Source organism: Dermacentor andersoni, chromosome 3, assembly GCF_023375885.2.
Source record: "Dermacentor andersoni chromosome 3, qqDerAnde1_hic_scaffold, whole genome shotgun sequence".
Classification (NCBI taxonomy): domain Eukaryota; kingdom Metazoa; phylum Arthropoda; class Arachnida; order Ixodida; family Ixodidae; genus Dermacentor; species Dermacentor andersoni.
The window spans coordinates 156,009,773-156,033,105 of NC_092816.1; the positions used below are offsets into that span (position 1 = coordinate 156,009,773).

Consider the following 23,333-nt stretch of genomic DNA (forward strand, 5'->3'; position numbering starts at 1 on the left):
TGCAACAGTTATTTGCGAATAATAAGAAGACTATAAAGAGAAGCAGATCCAAATATTTTGCATACCAGTAACAAAAAAAATTTGGTTTATTCCATACAACCGGTATACTTGCCAGTCCAAACAATATGCTATACCTAGCCAATTTTCTCCATAGTTCTCGTTGTGCTAATATGCCGATAAACATCCAGAAAATTATATTGAAGATGTCTATAGTCCTTTTTTCGTATGTGGTATTGTTTCGCAACACAACATATAAGACCGCTAAAACTTCATTCAGATCTGTAATATCGCGAGCATGGTTTCAATAGGAAATTCCTCGCGAGCACATTGAAGATGTTTCGTAAATTTGTTATGCACTTCGTTTGTTCTATCGTCACCTAAGCATAAATGACACAGTTTCAATACAATAACGACAAATAGCGGTAATTTTTTTCTATGAGAAACACTAAATGCAGGAGAAGCATGTGTCAATCAGCAGTTGATCATCAGTAGAGGTTGGGCGAGGACACCGCGATGCACAAAGGTATTATTGAACGCGTAGCTTCGGGGGCATGGAGAAATATTTACTAAAAGCAACGCAAGTCGGCTGCATGCAATGCAACCGGACAACCTGCCCAGAACCATTCTCTTTTCAATGGTTTTCAAGACATTCTTCTAATACGTTGAATGTACATTACACGCTTTCTTTACCAGAGCCTATGCGATCAGTTTCGTGCGACGTGTTTGAAACATAGTACAGGTGTCAGAGCTATGTTACGAGTTTAATCATTGGCTGGAGGTCATCCGTCACGAGAATTTCGGTGCCAACACACTAAGGAGGCAAAATTATTTCAGATTTTCTAGAAGACTCGTTTCTGGCAGAGCATGCATTCTTTAATCATTAGGATTATTTGTGACTTTGCCGAAAAGAGACCCCTGTGATGTTCGCTGCTTCAAGAACGCAAAAAGAGATAAGAAGGCTGCGTAGTACATTATTGGGTGGCAGCTAGAATGCTGTCTGGCTGCACTCATTCAGGTGCTCGCTTTTTGTAGAGCCCCTGCTGACGTCACATGGCGCATCACTTATCACGCCGGTAACGAAACTGCGGCGGCTCGTATTACTTCCTCCACCGCAATTTGGAGTCAGGATGGCTGGTATCGGTCAGATTGCTTCCTAACTCGTTGAGGGCACCGCTTCGTAGGGCTGTTTCCACTGACCACGGGTGCAGATCTAGTTTCGGAGACAGCGGCTGATGGTGGTGGACCAACTGCAAAGTCTGGATAACACATTTCGGCCTCCTCCTCCACCGCAAATGGGGACGTCGTCGCAGCAGAGGCTCGCAGCAAGTGGGCCTCGTGTCGCCTCCACGTACATGGTCCGGTGGATGTCTGCATCTTGACCTCGTACGACACTGGCCCCGTCAGCTGAAAGATAGTTGCGTTGAGCCATGTTGGTCCACTCCTGAAATTGCGCACCAAAACTTCATCGTTCACTTGAAACACAGTATGATCGTTACTTCGCCGCATCATTTGCAGGAACTGACCTGTGCTGACAGTATGCGATAAAACGGGCTTCAGTGCGTCCAAACGAGTGCGCAGTTGACGACCAAGAAAGAGTATCGTCGCATGCGGCGTGATCCGATACACCATCAAGAATTTGGACAAGGTTTCTTCAAGACTTTCTGCGCTGCAGGGTCGTTGCGTAGAGCCTTCTTTAAAGTCTGCACGAAGCTTTCAGCCAATCCGCTGCTGCTCGAGCGATAAGCAGAAGTGAAAACTTGCCGGACGTGCTCTTTCTTGTGCTTTGTGCTCTTTCATGAGCGCTTTGAGCTCGGACGATGTGAACTGTGCGCCGTTATCGCTTACAATAGTCTCTGGCGCGCCGTATCGTGCAAACAATTCGTGTAAATTTGCTATGGTTGCTTACGCGGACGCACTTGTCATGACATACACCTTTGGCCATTTTGAATGCGCGTCTACAACAACATACGATTAGAGAATGGGCCCGCAAAGTCAATATGTACACGTGACCATGGTTACGTAGGCCACGACCACGGGTGCAATGGTGCCTTTTGCGCCATGTTGCGCTGCTGTAGGCATGGCATGCAGTGTCTCACCTGATTCTTCAGATCATTTTCCACGGATGGCCACCATACGTAGCTTCGGACGAGTTCCTTGCTTCGCACGATACCTGGGTGTCCCTGGTGTATCTCCTCCAGTACTGGCTGTTGCAGCTTTGGCGGCACGACCACTCGCATTCTATGCATCAGGCACCCTTCGTGTATAGTCAGTTCACTGCGTCTGCCAAAGTAAGGTTTCAACTCTTTGTGATCAACACGCGAAGGCCACCCTTTACTGATGAAGTCCAAGACAATGCTGAGAACAAGATCACGAACTGTGTAACGCGCTATCTCCTAGCTCGTCACTGGAAGGGATGCTAAGCGAAGCGTATAAAATGTCTCACTCGTGCTGTCCTCTCCCTGACTTGTCTCTAACGACAGACGCGAAAAACAGCCAGCGTCCGCGTTGTCGGTTGACTTTCGATAGACAAGGTCAAAGAGTTACCGCCCACCGTTGTAGTCTATAGCGGCCTCTATGGCCGGGAGGCCACTCTTCGGCCCAAGAATTGTTTGTAGCAGCTTATGGTCCGGGATTAACGTAAACTGTCAACCATAAATATAAAAATGCAACTTATTGATGCCAAAGATTAAGGCAAGTGCCTCCTTTTCTATCTGGCTATAGTTTTCTTCTGCCTTTAATAGCGTCCTAGAAGAGTAAGCAATTGGTCTTACCGTGCAGTCTTTCATAACGTGCGATAACACGGCGCCGAGACCATCCGCAGACACATCGCACGACAGTAGCAGTGGTAGCGCCGGGTGATAGTGCGCAAGAACTTCGGCGGATGACAGCACTGTTTTGATGGCTTGAAATGTGTCCTCACATTTTCGGTCCCAAGACCAGGAGACGTCCTTCTGTAACAATCTGTAGAAGGGTTTAGCAAGCGTTGCCAATTGCGGCGTAAACTTGCCGTAGTAGTTAATGAGCCCAAGTAGCGAACGCAGTTGTGCTACGTTAGTGGGCGCTGGGGCTTTCAAGAGAGCTTGAACTTTTTCGTTTGGTGGTTTGACGCCCGTCTTACTGATAATATGCCCAAGATACTGAAGACTTTCCTTAAAAAACTCGCATTTTTGGCTCTTAACTCGGACGCATTCTTTCGCCAGTGTTCGAAGCGCTGCTTCAAGATTCACGAGGTGCTCTTCTGCAGTATCTCCTGTCACAAGAATGTCATCTAGATAACAGATCACTCCTGGCAGTCCTTTCAAGATGTTATTCATAATACGCTGGAACAATGCCGGTGCTGAGGTGACAACGAGGTTAATCTGTTAGATCTGTTAACAGCGAACAGATCTTTATGCGTATTTAACGTGAGCAGCTTTTTAGAGCCTGCGGACATTTCCACCTGTTCGTATGCCCTATTTAGATCCAGCTTCGAAAAGTAACGCCCTCCCGCAAGCGCAGCTAGTATCTCATCCAACCTAGGTAGAGGGTACCACTCTGCATCTCGAACAGGATTCAACGTTGTTCAACGTAGCGTTCTGTCCTTTTTAACCGGTACAATTGGTATGGCAAACTAGTTAATGGAAACTTGCATAATGACGCGCATTTCCTGTAGCTTTCGTAGCTCTTCCTCCACTTCTGAACGTAATGTGTAGGGCACGTTTCGAGCTTTGAGGAACTTTGGACGGTTTTCCTTAAGAAACAAGGTAGCTTGCTCACCTATCTTGCCGAGGGTGTCGTCCAAAATGGTGCTGTATTTGTGGAGGAGTGCTCTCAATCGCGTGCCGTGGTCCTCTTGGCTTGCGTCAGGGCGCGAATCATTGCGCAGCTTGCGTAAGCCGCACATTTCGTCTCAGTCCAAGCGAAAAGTTTCGAGCCACTCACGTCTTAGCAGAGATGGTCTGCCATAGTCTACGACGTAGAACGGAAGCTGACCGACTTGGTCCTTGTATCGTACGGCCGCGTTGGAGACGCTGCAGGGTTGGGCAACTGTGTACGCTCTTAGTCGTAGTGATGTTGGTTCCAGCTTCAAAGGAGGTCTAAGCTTCTTAAACTGTTGCCGTGATATCACAGACACTGTAGCACCTGTGTCTAACTCCATGCGCAAGGGTACACCATGAATTTCGACTTCGGCGGTGATGGGACGCCGGGTTCTTTGAGACAGCATCTGGGCGTTGCCCGTGTCGTGGCTTTGAAGAGTGCGTACTTACTTCCGGGAACTTGCGGGCTTCTGTTTGGGACCACGACAGGCACGCTGAATGTGACCCTTTTTGCCGCAGTTTGTGCACTTATCGGCGATATGCGGACAAGCGCGGGTAAAATGCTTGTCAGGGCCACAGCGATAACACTCGAAAGATCGCTTCCTTTTCGTTTCACCTTCGGTGCCCATTTTGTGCAATTCGTCGGCAGCTTCTTTCGCATACACTTCCTCAACGTTTCTCTTGGCTTCATCCAGAGCCAGTGCGCGCACAACGGCCTTTTGGAAAGTCAGCGTTTTATCTTCTGCAAATAAGTATCGCTGAATGTCGGTACGGAATAAACCGCACACAAACCTGTCTCAGAGCGATTCGTCCAAAAAGGCGCCGAATTTATAGGTTTGGGCGAGTTTTCTGAGCTGGGCTGCATACTGTGCGATACGTTCATGACGCAGCTGACATCTGTGAAATTTCGCTATCACAGACAAAATATCACAGACACTCTCGGAGTGAAGTGATTGCGAAGCAGTTCTGTTAGTTGGTTGAACGTCTTTTGCGACGGCTTATCTGGTGCGGCCAGACTTCAAGAGGCTGAACGACTTCGGCCCAATAATGCTTAGCACAGCGTGCACCTTGAGGTCTTCGGGAACTTTGTTCACCGCAAAAGAGAAAATCAGGCGTTCTTCGTAAGATATATCCAGTCACTCATAGTTCCTTCGAAGGCTTCTACTTGACCAATCTGACCGGAGGCTGCCATCTGGGAAGTGTTGTCGCCTTGTGTCGTAGGTGCGGATGCGTCTAGCATTCCTCAGAGCGTTGCCTCGGTGCTCGGTTGCCCAGCTTCAGCGCTTCTTTCCCGTGTATTGCCTTGCTTCCGCCATCCTCGTCGCCAGTTGTGATGTTCGCGGATTCAAGGAAGCAAGAAGCGATAAGAAGGCTGCGTAGTACTTTGTTGGGCGGCAGCTGCATTCATGCAGGTGCTCGCTTTTAGAGCGCAGCTCTTTGGCGTCCGTTCCTGGGTTTCGCGTCGTCGTCGGCGTTGTCGTCGGCCTCGTAACCAGCTCCGCCCCCCTTTCATCCCCCCAGCGCTAGCAGCGACCGACTGGTACCGCTGGATGCCGCTGACGCCGCTAGAGAGTCAAGATAACGTGACTGCATAGAACACCGTCGCCGCCATGCAGAAAGAGGAGGAAAGGGTCCCCCCCCCCCCCCTGTTCTTGTGTGGCGGATAGGGTGCTCTTCAGTTGCCGACGCGCCGGTTATTTCACGTAGGCCCCGGCACGTCGACGAATACGTGACCACCTTCCCACGGCTAGACCTGGTTCTTAGCGCTGCGGAAGCGAGGGTATCATATTGTTTGTGTCGGCATCGGCGGCGTTGTCCCTGAAACCAACTCCGCAGCTGGGGTTGACTCACTATCGGCGTCAGCGGCATCAGTCAGTCGCTGCTATCTCTTCCCTCCTCCCTTTATCGTGTTGTCCGCTTGCTGCGCGCGCTTCTGCCCCCATCGTTTGCCGCTGGGTGTACACGCCGCCCCCCTCCCCCCTCTTCCTGCGAGTCTCCGGTTGTCAAAGCGCCGGCTCGAACTTAATTCCTTTCTTCGCTCCTCCTCCAATGCAACCCCTGTGCGGTGGCAATCAGAGAGCCAGATCGGTGGCGGCGGATCTGTATATGTGCACCGCCCGAGCCGAAATTGCCGCTGCCGTTCGCCCTGTGCGGTGGCAATCAGAGAGCCAGATCGGTGGCGGCTTGACATAAAGACAAACAGCAATTTCCTAACACTTATGCGGGAGAACATCCCGTTCCTCTCGCTCGTAACGCGTCCCACGGCTGTGACAACCTCGCGAGGCACTTGTATAGATCTCGTCTTTGAGAATCAAGCATTGGTGTACCAAGTCGAACATATATCAGTCTATTTCTCCGACCACAAAGCTTCCTTCATGACTGTCAAGAACTGTTAGTGGAGTCTTTGTTAAAGGAATACGTGTGAAAAATAAAAAAAAAATTCTGTGATAGCGCATAAATGTGTTGCTCGATTTCTTTGCCTCAATCTATCGAAAAGGTGAAACAGCTTATTTGCTGCGCTCAAATTTCGCATTAGGAAGTAACGTAATCGTCGGTAATTTTTTATTTATAGAGCCCTTGCTGACGTCACTTGGCGCGTCACTTATCACGCCGGTAACAATACTGCGGCGGCTCGTATCAACCCCCTCCCACTTTTGCCATATTAATTAAACCACTGAAGTCAAGAGTGTCGAGCAACATTTGTACTTGCACAACTTTGCTGAAGTAAGCTCAAGAAGAATCTGGCATCCCATGATCCATGTATGGTGATTACGTAATAATTTTTAAAGAGGAAGGTGCAAGTGTGGGAGCAATGATTGTCTGGAGAAAGAATACGCTGCGCGATGTTTGTGCAAATAATGAAATATGCCGAAATATTTTGTAAAGACAGGCTAATCAGGAGATCCGCCCTAAGAGCTATCGGAATTACTTAAGGATAATATATGAGTCAGACAATCTTTCCTAATTTTCAAGCTTCTGGAGCTTTGTTTTTGCGGCGGACTTTCTGTCACGCATTTCTTTTTCTTTATTTTTTGAGATCCAGGTCAATGTCATTTATGTATAGCATAATCCACGCATAGCAGAACTACTGCAGCAGGTCTGTGCGATACTTATTAGAGCAAAATATTTCTTATAGTAGACTGCTGTTTAGCTTATCTTTGGAGCGTCACCTGGCACCGCTGAAGTAGTTGGTAGATCTCTGCGCTCACATTATACATGAACTGCTCTAGTGCTCCCCTCGTGGTAATCTTTCGGCAGCTCTTCAACTTCGGTGACATGCGATGCCTTTGTGTATCATTTCTCAGTCGGCTGATGACGCCTGCGATCTCTGGTGAGCATATGTTCCGCTTTTGGCCTCGCTGCAGCGGTGTAGGACCTGTGAAGACAGATACATGATCAGAACATCTTGTCAGGCTAGTTGGCAAATTTTCGCCGAAGTTTCACGTTGTGTAAAGAAACACTAGACACACACATGCAGGACAAGCGAAGCGCCCTGTGTATGCTTGAGTGTCATGTTCCACTGTAAAGGGAATTCCAATGGCAACACACGCGTGCCTTATGACACCGCTTCACATTTATGAAAGCATCATATGAAAAGCCCTAGTTTCAAGTGCATGTTACAAAAACGAAGTTGATTTCGTAAAATAGTACTTTTAATCCATGGAAGTTAGTTCTGATTATATTTGGTCGCAGGATTTAAAGTAGAAATATACCCCAAAATTTAATAAGGAAATTTCCAAATTTAGTGCTGCTATGTATTCATATAACATGTTAAGCTTCTCAATAGCTGGCAGCGAACACTAGGCATCAGCTTTTAGAGCTAGTTTTCTTGATCGAGGAAAGTTTTGATTCATCTTGTTAAGGATTAGATAATGGACCGTTTCATTTACCTTGGCTTAATTTTTTTCTGCAAGATATCCATAAAAGGAAAACTAGCTTCTAATAGTGTAAAGCTATTGGGCAACTGAGCATTGGAATTTCTGCCCGGGAAGAACTTGTGCTGTAAAGCGGCAAACCAAACCAAGAAGACGGCCGCGCGCGGCAATAATTGGCTTCGCCGTGTCGTGTGCTGTAGCGCCATGCAAGGCGCCGCATTTTGTGAACGTGAATTCGCTCATAGCGATAACTGTTCAGCTATTGTTTAGTTTAGCCTATAATCGGGAACATCGCGCACCGCAGACGAGCAAGCGATAACGAGAAACTGACAAGTACGCGGTTTCTTGGCGTACGCGGAGCAAATTTCGCTGCGTAAGTCACATGGCACCTGGCGCCGTATATAGCAAACGACGAGAAAAAGACAGCGCTGATTTTGCTCATGACACTTGCGCTGTCCCCTGTCAAGTGGTTTTTGTACGAAAATAATGAACTACAGAAACACAGATTGGCAAGCGCTAATAACCAGTTTTCCTTACGTTCATCGTTCAGGGACCACTCTTCCACTCCAACACTCGGCACAGCCGATTACTACAGGTTCGGCGGTCCGAGCAGAGCCCGTAGCCGTTGTACTACACCTGCCCCCATGATAGCCCTGCCGGGATAGCATGATAGCCCTGCCATTTAGCGTAATTTCGCCTTATGTCAGATTGCAAAAATGGGCAAAATACCGCGTGGTGATGAATAAAGAACAATTAAAAGCGAAACCAAAGAGTACGAAGAAGCGACGAAAGAATACTGCCCTTCTGTGCAGAAGTTGAAAAGTGAAGCAAACCTATGTCATCACATAGGTAACTAACTACTTCTTGTAAATCAAAACGCGAACGGTGACTGCTACGTAACCGAACTTTTTTTATTTCCACCGTGTTCATGACCATTCAAAAATGGTAATGTCACAACACAACACTGGTCATCGCAGTGCTCTCCAGCGTAACCAGTTTGTGCAGCAAGCGTTCAAATACCTTTAGCATATATCAATTGCAAGTTTTCTACTCGTGAAAAAAATGAAGAGTAGTCGCTAACATATACCGAAGCGAAATTTCCGTGTGCACATGAGCTTGCATCATTTGGCCCATGTGCGACTGTCAACAAGTGCCTTCAGTTTCTTACAACACCGCAGAAAAATGCGCCGCGCCAAACGAAAAGATACATTCACTTGAAATCAACCGCGAACGATCTTTCGTTTCGTCCTATAGCTGTTTTGATAAGCTCAGCCTTGTTTCTTCATAACTACTGCAGAAATAGTTTGTTTACCTCTTGTCCGCTGGGAAACGGAAAAATTTCGCCCTTGTGTTGCTCCACGAGTTGGCACATCACACAGTCGCGCAGCATGCCTTGTATTCTTTCCTCAGATTTTTCAGACATTGCTGGAACGTTCGCTGGCACAGAAAAAAAAGTTTTTAACTGCAGAGCATACGAAAAAACGTGCACGTGCATAGAAGGCGGCGGGGGGAGACGAAGAGAACGGCAGGTGAACCGGTAAGAGCGAAAGCACCGGCAGTTGGCGCAACAAAATGAAGCGGCGAAATAAAGATATAAGATGCCGAGGAAGAAAATAGCAATAGGCACATTTCATTTCTACACATAATCGCATCACTTCACTTTATTGTTATGTAGTTTGAAAGAATAGAACCACATATGCAAAAGTTATTGAATTTTCCTCTGGCTACCAGTGTCATGGCGACGCTTTTTTGCCAATACCGAAACTAGCCCCAATGTCCACCCATTGGATGACCATCCCGATCGGTCGGCCACCTGTGCGTCTGCCTAGCCTACGGCACGCATTTTAGCTTACTTCGGTGGACTTCATCAATATAGCGCAGGGATCCAGAGGTGATTCAAACGCGCCTCCTTTTGAGCTGGTCGACCCGGGCTGACAACGCCGGCGAAGCGCCGTACGGACTAGTGACTAAGCTCCAGTCACGCGCAAACTTAAGAGCCACGGCTCATTCACCATCCAGAGCATCGGATACATTTATTCATTCCCATACTCGGCTATCGCAGCGTATTCGTCGAGGCACAGGTGCAACTCTCCCGCAGCCTGGCGACGGCGAAAGCGTGTCTTCCGGCACACACGTACCCGGGAAATGCGAGAACTGTCCGGGGGTTGGGCCGCATTGCAGTCTCGTGCTTGGCTTGAGCCGCGCCGCGCGCGCCTTGCAAATCCAACTTTGGGGCAGTCACGTGACTCGAGGCGATCCGTCGTCCACTACGGGACCACGCGCACTGCTCGTGCGGCGTTGGCCGGCCTCCTTGCTCGTGAATCGCCTCGAGACGCGCCACTCGTTTAGTTCTTGGCCGGCGACGCAGGCTCCGCGGTGGACGAAGAGCGCTTCTTGCTCTTGCGATGCTGCCCGCCGCCGCCCGGCGGAGAGGCTCCGCGGGGAGACCCCGTCGCTTCGGCAGGCAGGTCGGCCGAAGGCCCGGGCGCGCTGTCCTTCCTAGGAGCGGTCGCGCTCGCGGGACACTCCTCGTACACCTTCACGGTCACGGACAGCAAGAACTGCAGCACCAGGGCGCAGGAGGAAAAAACAAACAAAATGCAACGGGTCTCGATTCAGGTGCAGTGGTTAGCTATTCGGTGAGTGCCCTAATCTGCTGTATAGCATCAAAGTTCGATCGGTCAGCGCTGCAAATACATGCCGCTCTACAGAGACGCGCTGATCCTTTATTTCGTTATTGTCATTCTCATTGTCGTTTCGGGCGCCGGATCGAATGTTGGCCGCGGCGGCCGCATTTCGATGGGGGTGAAAGGCAAAAAGACGCCAGTTTACCGTGCATTGGATGCACTTGAAAGAGACCCGGTTAGTCAGAATTAATCTGAAGTCGCTAACTACGGCGTGCCTCGTATTAGAAACTTGGTTTTGGTTCGTAAAACCTAAGAAATAAATAAACAATAATCACCCTTTCAGTTATTTCTCAATCACAAGCTTCTCAGTAGATTGGATGTCCAGTTCTAAACGGCATTACACCTGATGTAGCAAAGAGGAGGAACACTATAGTGGGCCAGTATCAAGGCGATGTGTAAGAGTTGGTGCCCGGCCCAGGGAAGATTAATTAAAATTAAATCATGTGGTTTTACGTGCAATAACCACGACCTGATTTTAAAGCCCGTCGTAATGGGGAACTCCAAAAATTTGGACCACCTGGGGTTCTTTAACGTGCTCCTAAATCTAAGTGCACGGGCGTTTTCGCCACCATCGAAATACGGCCGCTGTGGCCAGGATTCGATCCCGCGACCTCGTACTTAGCAGCCCAACACTATAACCACTTAGCAACCACGGCGGGTTCCATAGAAGACTGCCCTACATCGAAAGAAGAACGAAATTCTTCTAGAAGGCACGAAGGTTGAGACCGCTGGACCGGTGTAAGGGCATCGGCAATAGAGGAACCGAACACATCACGGGCCGATAGGTCACACGTAGAAACAGCGCTGAGCGCACTGGAACTAGCACAGTAATTGTCACAGGGCACGTCCATAATTTGCACGTCCCCGATCCCTTCTACACTGCCAAGACATTCCCCTCGGAGCAGCAACTCAAGGTATGAAAACGGGTTGCAAACGAAAATGGTGCTGTAGCCCTGTGTGATGTCCAGGGTCACAAAAGGCAGCAGCAGACCTTTCCGATGGAGAAAGCGGTCAGATGGAGACAGTAGTGCAACAGCGTCTGAGATTACGCCGCAGGACATAGGTACGACCATTGAAGCGTTCGGAGGAATGTGGGTGTCGACTTGGACAAGTAGCTTCCTCGAAAGCGAAGAATTGTTGGTGAGCGGCAAATCGAACAGCGCCGCCATCATATGGCCCCTGACGAAGCTACTTAGAAGCAACGGGCCCCTCATTTCGTGGTCGTCCGAGTGCGATGAGGCCTTCACAAAGCTCCGTCGTTTGCTAACGTCTCCGCCAATTTTGCGCCATTACTACCCGACAGCCCTTACCGAGGGGCACAGAGATGCCAGCGATGTTGGCCTCGGCGCTGTTCTTGCCCATCGCAAACAGAAGTTTCCTGAACATGTCGTGGCTTATGCCATGACATGTTCTGCCTTGACATGTGGCTGGGGAACCACTGGGCCATTGTGGCGGTTGACTACCTCACGCGATACGCCGAAACTGCCGCCCTCCCGGCAGCTCCAGCGAGCGATGTTGCCTCCTTCCTCGATTCACCCTGCGACACGGACCACCTGACGAACTGCTCGGTGATCGCGGACGTGTCTTCCTATCCAAAGTAGTTGAAGCCATTCCTAAAGAGTGTCACGTTGTTCATCGCACAACGGCGTAGCATCCTCAAGCCAACGCCCTTACAGAACGCTTCGACCGTACGCTCGGAAACATGCTTGCAATGAACGTCGCCTCCGACCACAGAAATTGGGACTTCATTCTGCCCTTCGTAACCTAGGCGTACAACACCGCTACTTAGAGCACCACCACTCTTTCACCATTTTTCTTCCTGTACGGTAGGCAGCCGTCGCACACCATCGACAAAATTCTACTATTCCAGCCGGATACACCTGAATGTGCGCCCATTCCTGCCACGGCAAGACATGCTGAAGAGTTCCGTGATCTCGCATGGGCCTTTGCCTCCAATGACCAAGAGCGCCAGAGGAGCACACTCGGTGACACCACCTCTGCACCCACCTTCCTTCTTGAAGAGCTTGTGTGGCTTTCCGTTCCTTCCGCTGCACCTGGGCTCTCTTCAAGACTACAAGTATGAAGGGCAATACCGTATTGTCGAGCGCGCATACCCCGTTAACTACGTGATCGAACCCATTAACCGTGTCCGCGGACATGCGCCGTCGTGGACGAGGTATTGTGAACGTCGAACGCCTCAAGCCGTACTATGATCCACTCATAGTGAGGAGCTGTTAGGTCGACGAACGGCCCCCGTTTCGTTTCCGGGGGTAATTGTAGCGAAGAGGAACACTATAGCGGGCCCTCCTGCCCAGACTTTCTAGTGGGTGAAGCTCTCCAGCGCTGTTCTCGGGAGACGCCGCTCGTGTTGAGAGTCCGTACCCTGCTTTAACGGTCGGTCCCAAACGCCGGTGACTAATGAACGCATTTACACTATTGCGTAAAGCACAAAGACAATGTTTTTACAAAACGGACCTAAGGCTAAGAAATAGGTCGTCGCTATTAGATTCCATCTGCTGTATTAAACGTGTTATTTTGCGTTACTTGCTCTATTATAGGTTCACAAGCTTGCCGTGAAAAGAAATGAAATGCTGGCCTGCTATTTCATTATTTTCATATGACATGCATTTCGGAAAACACACTCTTCTGTCGCTCATGGGGCTATCATTGTGAACCTCCGGGGTGTGTACCTATAGTCAAGCTGCTAGCAAATGCCCCTTTTATCCCTATCACTGCCATTTCGACACAGCTTTATGAACAAATGTGGTTAAGAAATTTATCACTTTACTACGATGACAATTATATGGTCACCTGCTTCACCGCGCCGGCAGCCAGCTTCGGAGCGTAAACAAACTCGACCCCACTCCTCAATGTCGGCACGCCTAGGGACGACAACAGGCGCAAAGAAACTTCTCCGTAGCGTCTAGGCAAAGTCAGATATTCAAGGAGCAAAAGCCCCCGATTTTCTCTCTCGCACCCGCTCTTACTCGTGCCTGCGCACAAACGTAGAGAGCCTCAGGAAATAAAAAAAATTATGACGTTTTACGTGACAAAACGATTTCATTACGAGGCACACCGTAATGGGGTACTCCGGAAATTTGAACTACCTGGGGTTCTTCAACGTGTAGCTAAATCTAAGTACACGGGTGTCTTCTCATTTAGCCTCCATCGAAATGGGCCGCCGCTGCCGGGATTCGATCCCGCGACCTCGTGCTTAACAGGCCAACACCACGGCCACTAAGCAACTACGGCGGCTGTCTTTGGAAATGCATTGGCCCGCTGCACTTGCCAGCAATTGTAAAGACGCGGCCAGGTCACCGTAACTTCAAAGTCATCTGCGACGGGTACAGAGTACACGCTGGGGTCTGTTCTCGCGGCACACTTCGCGTTGATGCGAGCGGCAGCACGAAGGTCCATTCGCTCGCTGCTGCTACCGCGTTTCCTCATTCCAGCGTTTTGACAGCGGGGTCCCGTGGTCATTAAGTGAGATCGGTTCATGTTTGCTTGAGCGGGCGTGATACCATGCTTGTTAATTTAGTTAGTATGCCTATGTTTACAAAATTATACAACCGATTACACTGTTACCCTTACTTCGTATAGCTGTCCAGTAATTTGCTATAGCAATCGATGCTTCGCCTTTCGTGCGAAACTGCGACTTTTGTCCTTCATATTACAAAGTCGTTTCCATCGAATATGTATACCTGACTCGATTCGGGAATCGCTCTGTTCGAACAACCCAAGCTAAACATACTGAAAGTCCTACGATAAAAAGGTACATTGTGGGAAGCTGCACAGTGATGTATAGGGGCATGTCTACTCACCGTGAACAACTTCTCCCAGGCGCAGATCGCTATAAAGTTCATGCCCCTTTCATCCTTCTCTTTCATGGCCTCGATGGCCGCCATGCCCAGGGACTGCGCACACAGATATACCATCAAGTCGCACATGAATGGAAGGTAATGACCCTAGCGTCGATCAGCTAGTAAGAATAAAATCAAATCAAACCAAATTTATTTCACATCCATACATTGTAGACGTTACAGACAAAAAGCCAAAATCAATTTGGCTTGACAAGGGTATGAGCCCCTTTCAGAAATTGTGCACAAAATAAAGGAAAACAAGAATTAGCAACCGCAATAGGATAGTGTTAGGTAGCATTATACAATAGCAAGAGAAGAATGTAAATGTACGCAATGACAAAAGAGTGTTATTCAAGCAGTTTAATACAAGGACAATCATCGTTGTTGCAGAGAGAGAGAAAAAAAAAAGAATGCCACACACAATCGGACATTGTTAGGTAGCATTTCAACTATGATAAGAGAGGAATCCAAGTATACCCAGTGAAGAATTTTAATCAAAGCAATGTAATACAATTTACATTCATCATTGTTGCAGAATCATAAAGAACGAAGTGAGTAATTAGAAAGGAAGTGAATTTAACAAAGACAGTAATGAGTAGCAAAGTAGTGGCGTTCTACAATTTGTGCGTGCTCGGGGTATGAACTAGGCCGCATTATCTATTGTACTTTTTTATGCTTTGAAATAAGTTAGATACGTGTTCAATAAAGTGACTTCCATGCTCTTCTTTTCGATGAGGTACCGTTGCAGACTAATTCATTGAATAGTAAGTTTACAGGACAAACTTGAAGTTTCGTAAAAGGGGTTCAGTGTGTTTGTCATAGGCGGAGTTGTTAATAGCACGCAGAGGCTTTTTTTTTTGTAGTAGAGAAAGCTTAGTAATGTTTGACCATGTAGGGTTGCCCAAGACAAGGTAACAGTATTTTATGTATGAAAAAAGGAGAGTTATAGATTAATAGCTCCATGCAAGTGGGCAGAGAGAAGCGTACCTTTGCAAGGGCACCCACGATGCCTGCAAGTTTATCGCTGTGCATGTCGAAATGTTTATTCCAGGTTAAATGTTCGTCAGAAATGACGCCAAGGCATTTAACCGATGAGGTTATATCCACAGTCGAGTTTCCTATAATTACACGGTCAGTAATATTAGCCCTATAATTTTTAGGTTGAAATAGAATGGCTTTCGCTTTGTTCGCGTTAATCGTTAATGAGTTTACTTGGCACTATTTATTAGGCTTATTTAATCATGACTTTACGCAAGTCATAACTTCACTATAGCTGGTAGAACTGAATAATATCGTGGTAGCGTCGGCATAGATAATATATTTGGCCGATGAAGTATTGTTTGTTATGTCGTTAATATAAATATTAAATAATAGCGGCCCAAGGATGACCCCCTGAGGCACCCCACTTGTTACTGATTTAAGATTCGATGTATGGTCTCCTATTACAACCATTTGGCATCGGTACTCCAGATAGCTCTTTATTTTATTTAATAATACGCCTCTGAAGCCATAGGTTTTGAGCTTTCCTATTAATGTTTCATGGTTAATACGATAGCAGGCCTTGGAGAAGTTTATGAACACTCCCAGTGTTAATAAATTGTGTTCATATGCGTTAAGTATAAATTCGTTTTGGGTTAAAAGTGCCATTTCCATTCAAGCCGAATTGGTCGTCGGCAAGAATGTAATGTTTTTCACAGAACGAAACCATTCTAACAAGAATTAATTTTTCATCGCATTTAGAAAAGATCGGTAAGATCGATATTGGCCTGTAATTTGATAATAGGCGCTTGTCACCCCCTTTAACAACAAGAGTTACTTTCGCTACTAGCATTGCTTTCAGAAATATACCATTTGAAGATGCGAGGTTAAATACATGCTCTATCAGTGAAATCAATCAAGTGAAACTTCAAATCAAAATTGTCAGCATGAATACAAAAAATATAAAAATAAATGCATATGCTGAGAGCACAGCGTATTCACACATCACCACAAAAATTCGTGAAGTCTTGACGGGGTTCATCCCCTGTATTTGCAACTTTGCACCCTTCTGGCGACGTAAGATGAAGTAAAGCTAAAATGGCATGCAAACTTTCGAACAGTGAACAAGTAAGTTTGGTGAACCAACACGCAACATCTACGCAAGGATCAACATATTAGCAGTAAGAAGCCAAGGCGATTATCAATTATCGAGTAGCAGAAACCACGTGCATAACTGGTTCGTAAGAACTTCCTCGTGCTCAAAAGATTAGGAAGCTTAAGAAATAGCGAACCCAAGCACCTTTGATTACAGAAGTACGCCAACTCCATGAAAGGACTTTTGAGTTCCGTTCTACTTTCTTTGCGTTCCTTTGTACACCCTGCGGTTTGCTTCCCCTGACTTTTGATCCGCTATGTGTAAAACTCCTTATTGACGGGCTTTAACGTAGCAACCGAGCAGGCGCTGTAGAAATCGACGACGCCACGGTGATCGGGTGCAGGAACTTCAAGGTGGCGTAGCCACCATTCTAAAACGTCATTCATGTTGTTCCAGATTCCAGTCAAAAGTTTTCATCAGCCAATCCGCAATTAATTTTAACCACCGCATCATTCATGCTGTTTCTGGGTGCTCATTTTGGGGAGCAACATCTGCGCACTTCAAGTTTATAATACGAAAAGCATATTCCTAACTTAAAACGTAAGTTAGCCCATGGTATCAAAATAAAACTCGAGGCCCAGTTCTCTACAGTACAACGTTGCTTACATTTGTCGGCTTTACTTTTTAAACAAGTTTGATTAAATACATGTTATTTGTTTGCTGAAACATGTAAACAAATGGTCAAGTGTAAATTGGCACAGAATGCCATTCGCTACATGGTGCCAATACGCCATGTGCGCTGACCAATTTCCTGAAATCCGCAAACACTCGGCTTTTCTGCAACTGAACTGCCCTGCCTTCATGAAACATAATACTGCTGAGGCGTCGGTAATCAATGTTTGGTAGTGTAAAGTGTTCTGGCAGTTTAGCTGCTGAGCCGTCGATAGTCCACCACAAGAGGCCTTTATCGATTGTTCTTCACTGTATATACAGCAGAACAAATCTAGCATAGGGCAACGTTGTCCCAGTTACATAGCCAGCAGCCTTCCATTCCTCGACAATCTCTTCAATTAGTTACGTCGCTTCCTGATTCCTCCGTAACGGACATTTCAAGCACATTGGTAGGTATATCCAAGCTATGACAAGTTCAACGCAAAGCAGTCCAGGTGCTCATTCAGCAGTCTCAGCCGGGCCTCTCTTTGTTGTTATTCCACCCCTGTGTTTACCATGCTGTTGTCCGTGGGTTTCTGCTGAGGCGCACCTTTCACATGGACTGATGTGTCCTCACGCAACAGCTCACCATGTGCAAGTAAACTTCCCTTCTTCAGCTTTTGGTCGTCACGCTTACCATTACACACGGGTATTCGGGCTTGCTGTCATCATTGACAACCAGTACTTCGTGTATCAGTCCCACAAGTATGATGATGTCTGCATCTTCAATACCAGTCGCTACGTTCATCCAACACAGTTTTCTTCCGCAGTAAAACTGTTCGGACTGTTTCCCTGACATGAAGCAGTTCCTTAGCGGTCTTGTTCTGCGCCAGGTCGATCTTCCAGAGGGGTAATATATATTTGTAAGCGAGTCTCATCTCGTCCCCCTATGCAGGTACGCTATGTGATATTGCTCTGTCGAGGTCCTACCAACCAGCATGTCAACAGGCAACGCCTTGTTGTCAACAGCAATCACTTTCACTTGCTTGCACACTACAGTCACCAATCTTTATGTCGTCCTTTGTGGTTCCAATGAAGCGCACAAATATATTGATGGTGACGATTTCACATGGTTCTGCTGCTTGAGGAGGCATAATGCAGTCTGAGCTCCCTGGATCGATCGTCGCCCATAACTTGTGAGAGCCATTCACTGCCACCGTTTTTTGAAACATAGCTGGGCCACGATCACGCGCTTTCTTGTGGTCCACTATGAAGTTACCAAGAGAGTTTGCTGCTGTGCATTTTCTTGAGATGTGTCCATGAACTCTACACTTGTAGCATTTTCGGTTTTCATTACCTTGCTTATAGCTTTCTACAGCTTTCTTTTCACTCGTCTGGTTCGTCAGCTGTCCAGTTTTATTTCGCTTAATTGGCGATTCTGTGCGAATGTTGCTCTGGCTTACATGGCGGACTCCAGAAACGGCTCTCTCTGGTGAGCGTGAACTAGCCCAAGGTGACGAGCTTGCATGCTTGAAAAGAGGCGCAGGGGCGTGAAAACTGCCTCGCTTGTTCCTTGGCAAAGCGTTCTAGACCCTAGCTTCTTGTATCCTTTCGAGTCCTCGCAAATCAGTCTTTGTCTTTATGTTTATGCTCTTTTGCAGAGAGCGAGATGCAGATGTACCTGGACGGCGCGCCTACCAAGATCTGTTGCTTCGTATTCTCCATGCCCAGACCAAGTACCTTTCATAGTAGACTTTTCTCCGTGAAGTATGCCGTTGTGCATTCACCTTTCGTCTGGGTGCGCTCTTGCATTCGCTGCCATTTCTCAGCTGTGCTAGCCTCGCCGACGAAGGTCTGCCTGAACGGAACCTTGCTCACCCTGCGTCTCAAGGTTTTCGACGCGAGCGAGCAGCCAGAATCGGGTTTTCCTTTCATGTGAAGCTTGGGTGTCTCCCACCTAAAGCTATCTGGCCAGCCTCGTGGTTTCCTCTTGCACAGCGTCCTCAGCATCGAAGTCTTTAATGGCCTTCGTTAGATCAGGCACCACGTGGAAAGTTCCCTTCTTTTACATTAATTATAGAAGTTTTCTGTTCTGTTCAGGTAAGGCATCCGGGTTATTTGGGATTCATTTTGGCATTCGGTTATGGGTAGGCCCCGGTAGCGGTCAGCGGAGACACAATCAGCAGAGATGCACACAGCTTCTCACCGCTTAATAGAGTTCTGACGCTCCAGCGTCACACGCAAGGCGTGCTCGCACTGTCCGGAGGTAACAGTAGAATGTGCACCTTGTACGCGCCGCGCGTCCCACAGACGTCACTTCTCCACAATCCATGCAGTTGGCACTGAGCCTTTCCGACTTCACCGCTGTCGTAATCTGGTCGCATAATGTCAAAGGACAAACACCAGTTCAAGCCGCTGGTGAATTCGACTACGGAGGTACGTGGACGTTATTTTTCACACATGTTCGATTAAATACAACTTATCTATTTGTTGAAACATGTAATAAAATGAACGAACGTAAATCGTCCATGGTCAAGGGCGCCATGTTGTTGATGATGCCGATACGCATGTTGCCAGACAAGTTTCCAGGAATGCGCAAACATATTCTACTACGCATTTATTCGAAGACATGATCATTCCTAAATAACAACATGGGGTAATACTAATCTTACGCATTTAACTTCACTACAACATTTGCAGGACAAAGCCATCCGGATTTTAACCTTTAGTCCTTCCCGCAGTAATGCCTCGGCTCTCCTTCGTGACCAAAGACTATTAGCAATGAATAACCTGGTTAAGCTTTTTCTTTCAACCCCCTTGGTCAGGGCATTTAACTATCTTCTTCAAGCAACCATTTTTTGTGAGTAACCTCTCGTTAATGCAAGTCACACCTCTTGCCCCACCCATAACATTTTCCGCTTACCGATGACGCGAACTAATCACGACAAACACACTGCATACTTCTCAGCATTGTCTTTTTCAGATAACTTCTGATTGGATATGAAGGTGCCTCTTACCTTACATGTTTTTAAACCCAGAATATTATTTTGAACAGTCTTGTTTTAAACGACACTTTCTTTCTTTTCTGCTTGATATAGCTAACTTCTTATTTATGGTGCACTATATTATATGTATTTGTTATGCCCACATTTATAACGAAAGTTGGAGGACGCTATCCGCCCGGCGTAGAACAGAACGCAAAACGTATACAAAAGAACGCAAGCGGCGTACGGAGCTTTGGGTACGCAATCCCACTTAGGTACCCGAGTTCTAGAACTCCCATGTTTTGCGTGCCGCTGACACGTCGCGAGTGTTCCCTTCGCACGAGCGTCCTCGCGTTGGAACCAGGCGGTTCCAGCTGCCGCCGTGTGTGAAGGGTGCGGGAGTCGTTGTGGGCACCACCCAGGGTTCGTCCCCCTATGAGCCCGGCACGGGCTCATAGGCAGGGGCGTAGCCCGTCATACCTGGAAGTGGAAGGGGTGGACGCCCTGCCTCTCGAGGTGCGAGATGGCGTTCTTGCGGATGAGCGCCTCGAGGAGCACCGAGTCGTTGACGCTGTCCACCATGGAGCTGAGCTGGTAGCCGACAGCGCACGCGTGCGCGCGGAACTGGGCCTCGCCGGGCAGCTGGGCCAGGGTCTTGCCCCGGAAGTGGCGGAACAGCTCGATGTAGTCCGGGTGGCGCTCGAACATCGCCAGGAAGATGAGCTCTCCGTAGTCCTTGTGCGCGGCCTGGAAGCGCTTCCACGTCTGCAATATGGCGGCCCGCTCGCGCTCCGTCAGCCCCGTCCGCGGGTCCGGGATTTCCTTCCTGAAGGCGCCGCCCATGGCTGCTGTGTGTGCCGATGCTTCCTTTGACGAGTATGATGACGGTGATGATGGCCTTAAAGTCTTTTCACTGTCGTCGCTGTTCTCGCGCCAACTGGCGCGCACCCACTACAGGGTTACTGGCTATGATGCCGGTGCTCAATTCATGATCACGATGCCCGTTATGGTCAACATAATCATTAAAAACGTGAAACGCATCCGCGGTACGCGATGGGCCAATAAATTTTTTTTTGTAGGCGCGGATAACTGCAGGAACCAGTCATGAAATGGAAAGGGTAAAACTTGGAGCATATGCGACTATTGTGTAATAGAGAAGACCAGATAAATGAATTATTACAGTTGTGGGAAATGAGAATAAGGTTCGCGACACAATTAGGACTACAAGAAATTTAGAATTACTATAACAATGGTAAGGAAAATAGGGATAAGCATGGTATGCGCTTTGTTGCTTGAATGAAATCACGCGGCGGCAAGCAAACCTTTCTAGCTGAAATCAAGTACCGAGGCCCCAAGTGTAACAAGACCAAAGTCTTTCATCTAAAGCCGGGTTTAAGAAGCGGGGCTTCAAGGAGCCCTTTCTTTTATATGATAAACCGGCAACAGGATTCTTTTATTTTCGCACACTGACTCTGACCCACTAAGGTTGTTTGTCGGAAAAGCAGGTGGTTTTACAAATGAGTATGTTTCAAAAATATAAAATGAAAATAAAACTTACAATGTTAGAGTAAGAGTCGGCGAAAATAAACACAAATGGAAAGAAAGCTAACATTATTTCGAGAAAAAAAATTGATATGAAGAAATAATATTAAAGGAGCAATAGATAATTTAGGAAGTTTAGCGAGTTTTGTGTCCGTAATAAAGTAGTAAACTGCAATAACCACGTCCCGGTGGCTGAAGCCCAGCGTGATACCAGCTGGCAACAACGAGTGGAATTCAAATAGCACAAGTTGGAATTTCTGAAAGTATTTGTCTTGCAAATCGGCGACAGGATAGAAAAAGAAACCTTGACCGATACGCACGTTGCGAAAATAACAGAGAGAAAGCACAGGTAGGTCAGACCAACAGCTGAGTCATTCTTCGCGGTACACTTCAAATGATGCCTCGATGCAAGAGAAGAAAACTCCTAAAAAAGAAATAAAGCAAACGAGGGCAGAAAGAAACTCGACCGCGGACATATAAGTTCGTTCCATGTTTTTGAGACAACGACGACCACCTGGCACATACCCCGCAGATTTCACTAGCAGTAAAATACCGCGCGCTTCATGATTGTTTTCGTGGTATTTCGAGAACTCGCAGCGCCTCCCGAGAGTGACCACTGCGAACGACGCGGCATTTCGACGGCAGGAGATTCCGCACCGTTCCAGGCGCCGAATGTCGATGTGAACGAGCCATTTACTGCGGTAAGAAACCTCTGTCAGCGCTTCGCTGCTTTGTGATTTTTCGCCCAAGAGAGGAAAAAAGGAAGTGGGAAAGGCAGAGAAGTCACTGGAAGACAAATAACCAGTTTTCTACCCTGCAAAAAAGGCATAACGGCATTGCCATTCGCACTGTCATGGTCTGGACGACCGCATGGTCGATTCAGGATCAGCGTTGCCAACCAGAAATTAAAAAAAAACTCGCAAGGCGAAAGAAAAAAAAAAATACCTTGAAGACCCGCGATACTAGTACCTAGAATCCTCTAAAGGCTCGCTGAATGCTGCCAGAAATCAGAAACAAGTTTGCTAAAACATGCTCTAATGCAAAATCATTGTATGGCTCATGAAGCGGAAAATCCAGCGGCGGGGCCCGAGATACTGCAAGAGGTGACGTGGTCACAGCCAATCAACGGGAGGGGCGTGCAGCGTGACCCACTGGGTTCCTTGAAGTACCGCCAGATGGCGCTGACCTTCGCACATCCACATTACACGCATCTTTCGCACATTACACGCACCTAATAAAGCGAGATATAAGACGGAAGAAGAAGCATGTGCTTGCTGCGGTGAAGTTAGGGAAACTATGGAACATGTTTTATTAGAATGTGAAGACGTCTACCCAGCGGTCGATTTAGGCGCCACTGGCCTCCTTGAAGCACTTGGGTTCAGCGAGAGAAGTGGAAAAGTAAACATGTCTACAACAGGCATTAGTAAGAGGCGATTGGAGGATTGGTGGAAGAAAAGTAGGGAAACGACAAAAAACAGAGATGTACAAAAGCACAGTTCGAAATAGGGGATCAGAAAATTTGGGTGGTGCAGTTCATAGTTTCTTTTTTCTTTTTTTATTGTTTAATTAACCTAGGTAGGACGTTAGGCAGCATAATAGCAAGAGCTTGGTGGCGCGACCCACCGCCCCGTTCCAAAGGGGACGCGCATAACATCCATCCATCCATCCATCCGCGGCAGCGGCGGTGCCGGCCGTGCGGGGCAAAGAAAGAAAGTTGCAGTGACGTTTCACTTCGCGAACGTGGGTGAGGCGCAAGCCTGCAGGTATACTGCACTGCACACGACGCTATCCGCCCTCGGCGCGCCTAACGCCTAGACTGTCAGCATCGCAGATTGATTTCAAGGTAGGGCTCGTGCGGTCGCG

General features: G+C 47.6%; 1 protein-coding gene and 1 pseudogene across 1 annotated transcript; both read right to left on the reverse strand.

The window, feature by feature from the left end:
• Positions 1-1,122: 1,122 nt before the first annotated feature.
• LOC126524232 (uncharacterized) lies at positions 1,123-4,426 on the reverse strand (annotated as a pseudogene).
• Positions 4,427-9,688: 5,262 nt separating this feature from the next.
• LOC126524231 (globin-like) lies at positions 9,689-20,886 on the reverse strand. Its single transcript, XM_050172565.2, has 3 exons — positions 20,409-20,886; positions 14,181-14,273; positions 9,689-10,233 (listed from the first exon to the last, which is right to left on the reverse strand). The coding sequence occupies exons 1-3, from the start codon at positions 20,769-20,771 to the stop codon at positions 10,018-10,020; spliced, it is 672 nt and encodes a 223-aa protein (XP_050028522.1). The 5' UTR covers positions 20,772-20,886; the 3' UTR covers positions 9,689-10,017.
• Between the last annotated feature and the right edge of the window lie 2,447 nt (positions 20,887-23,333).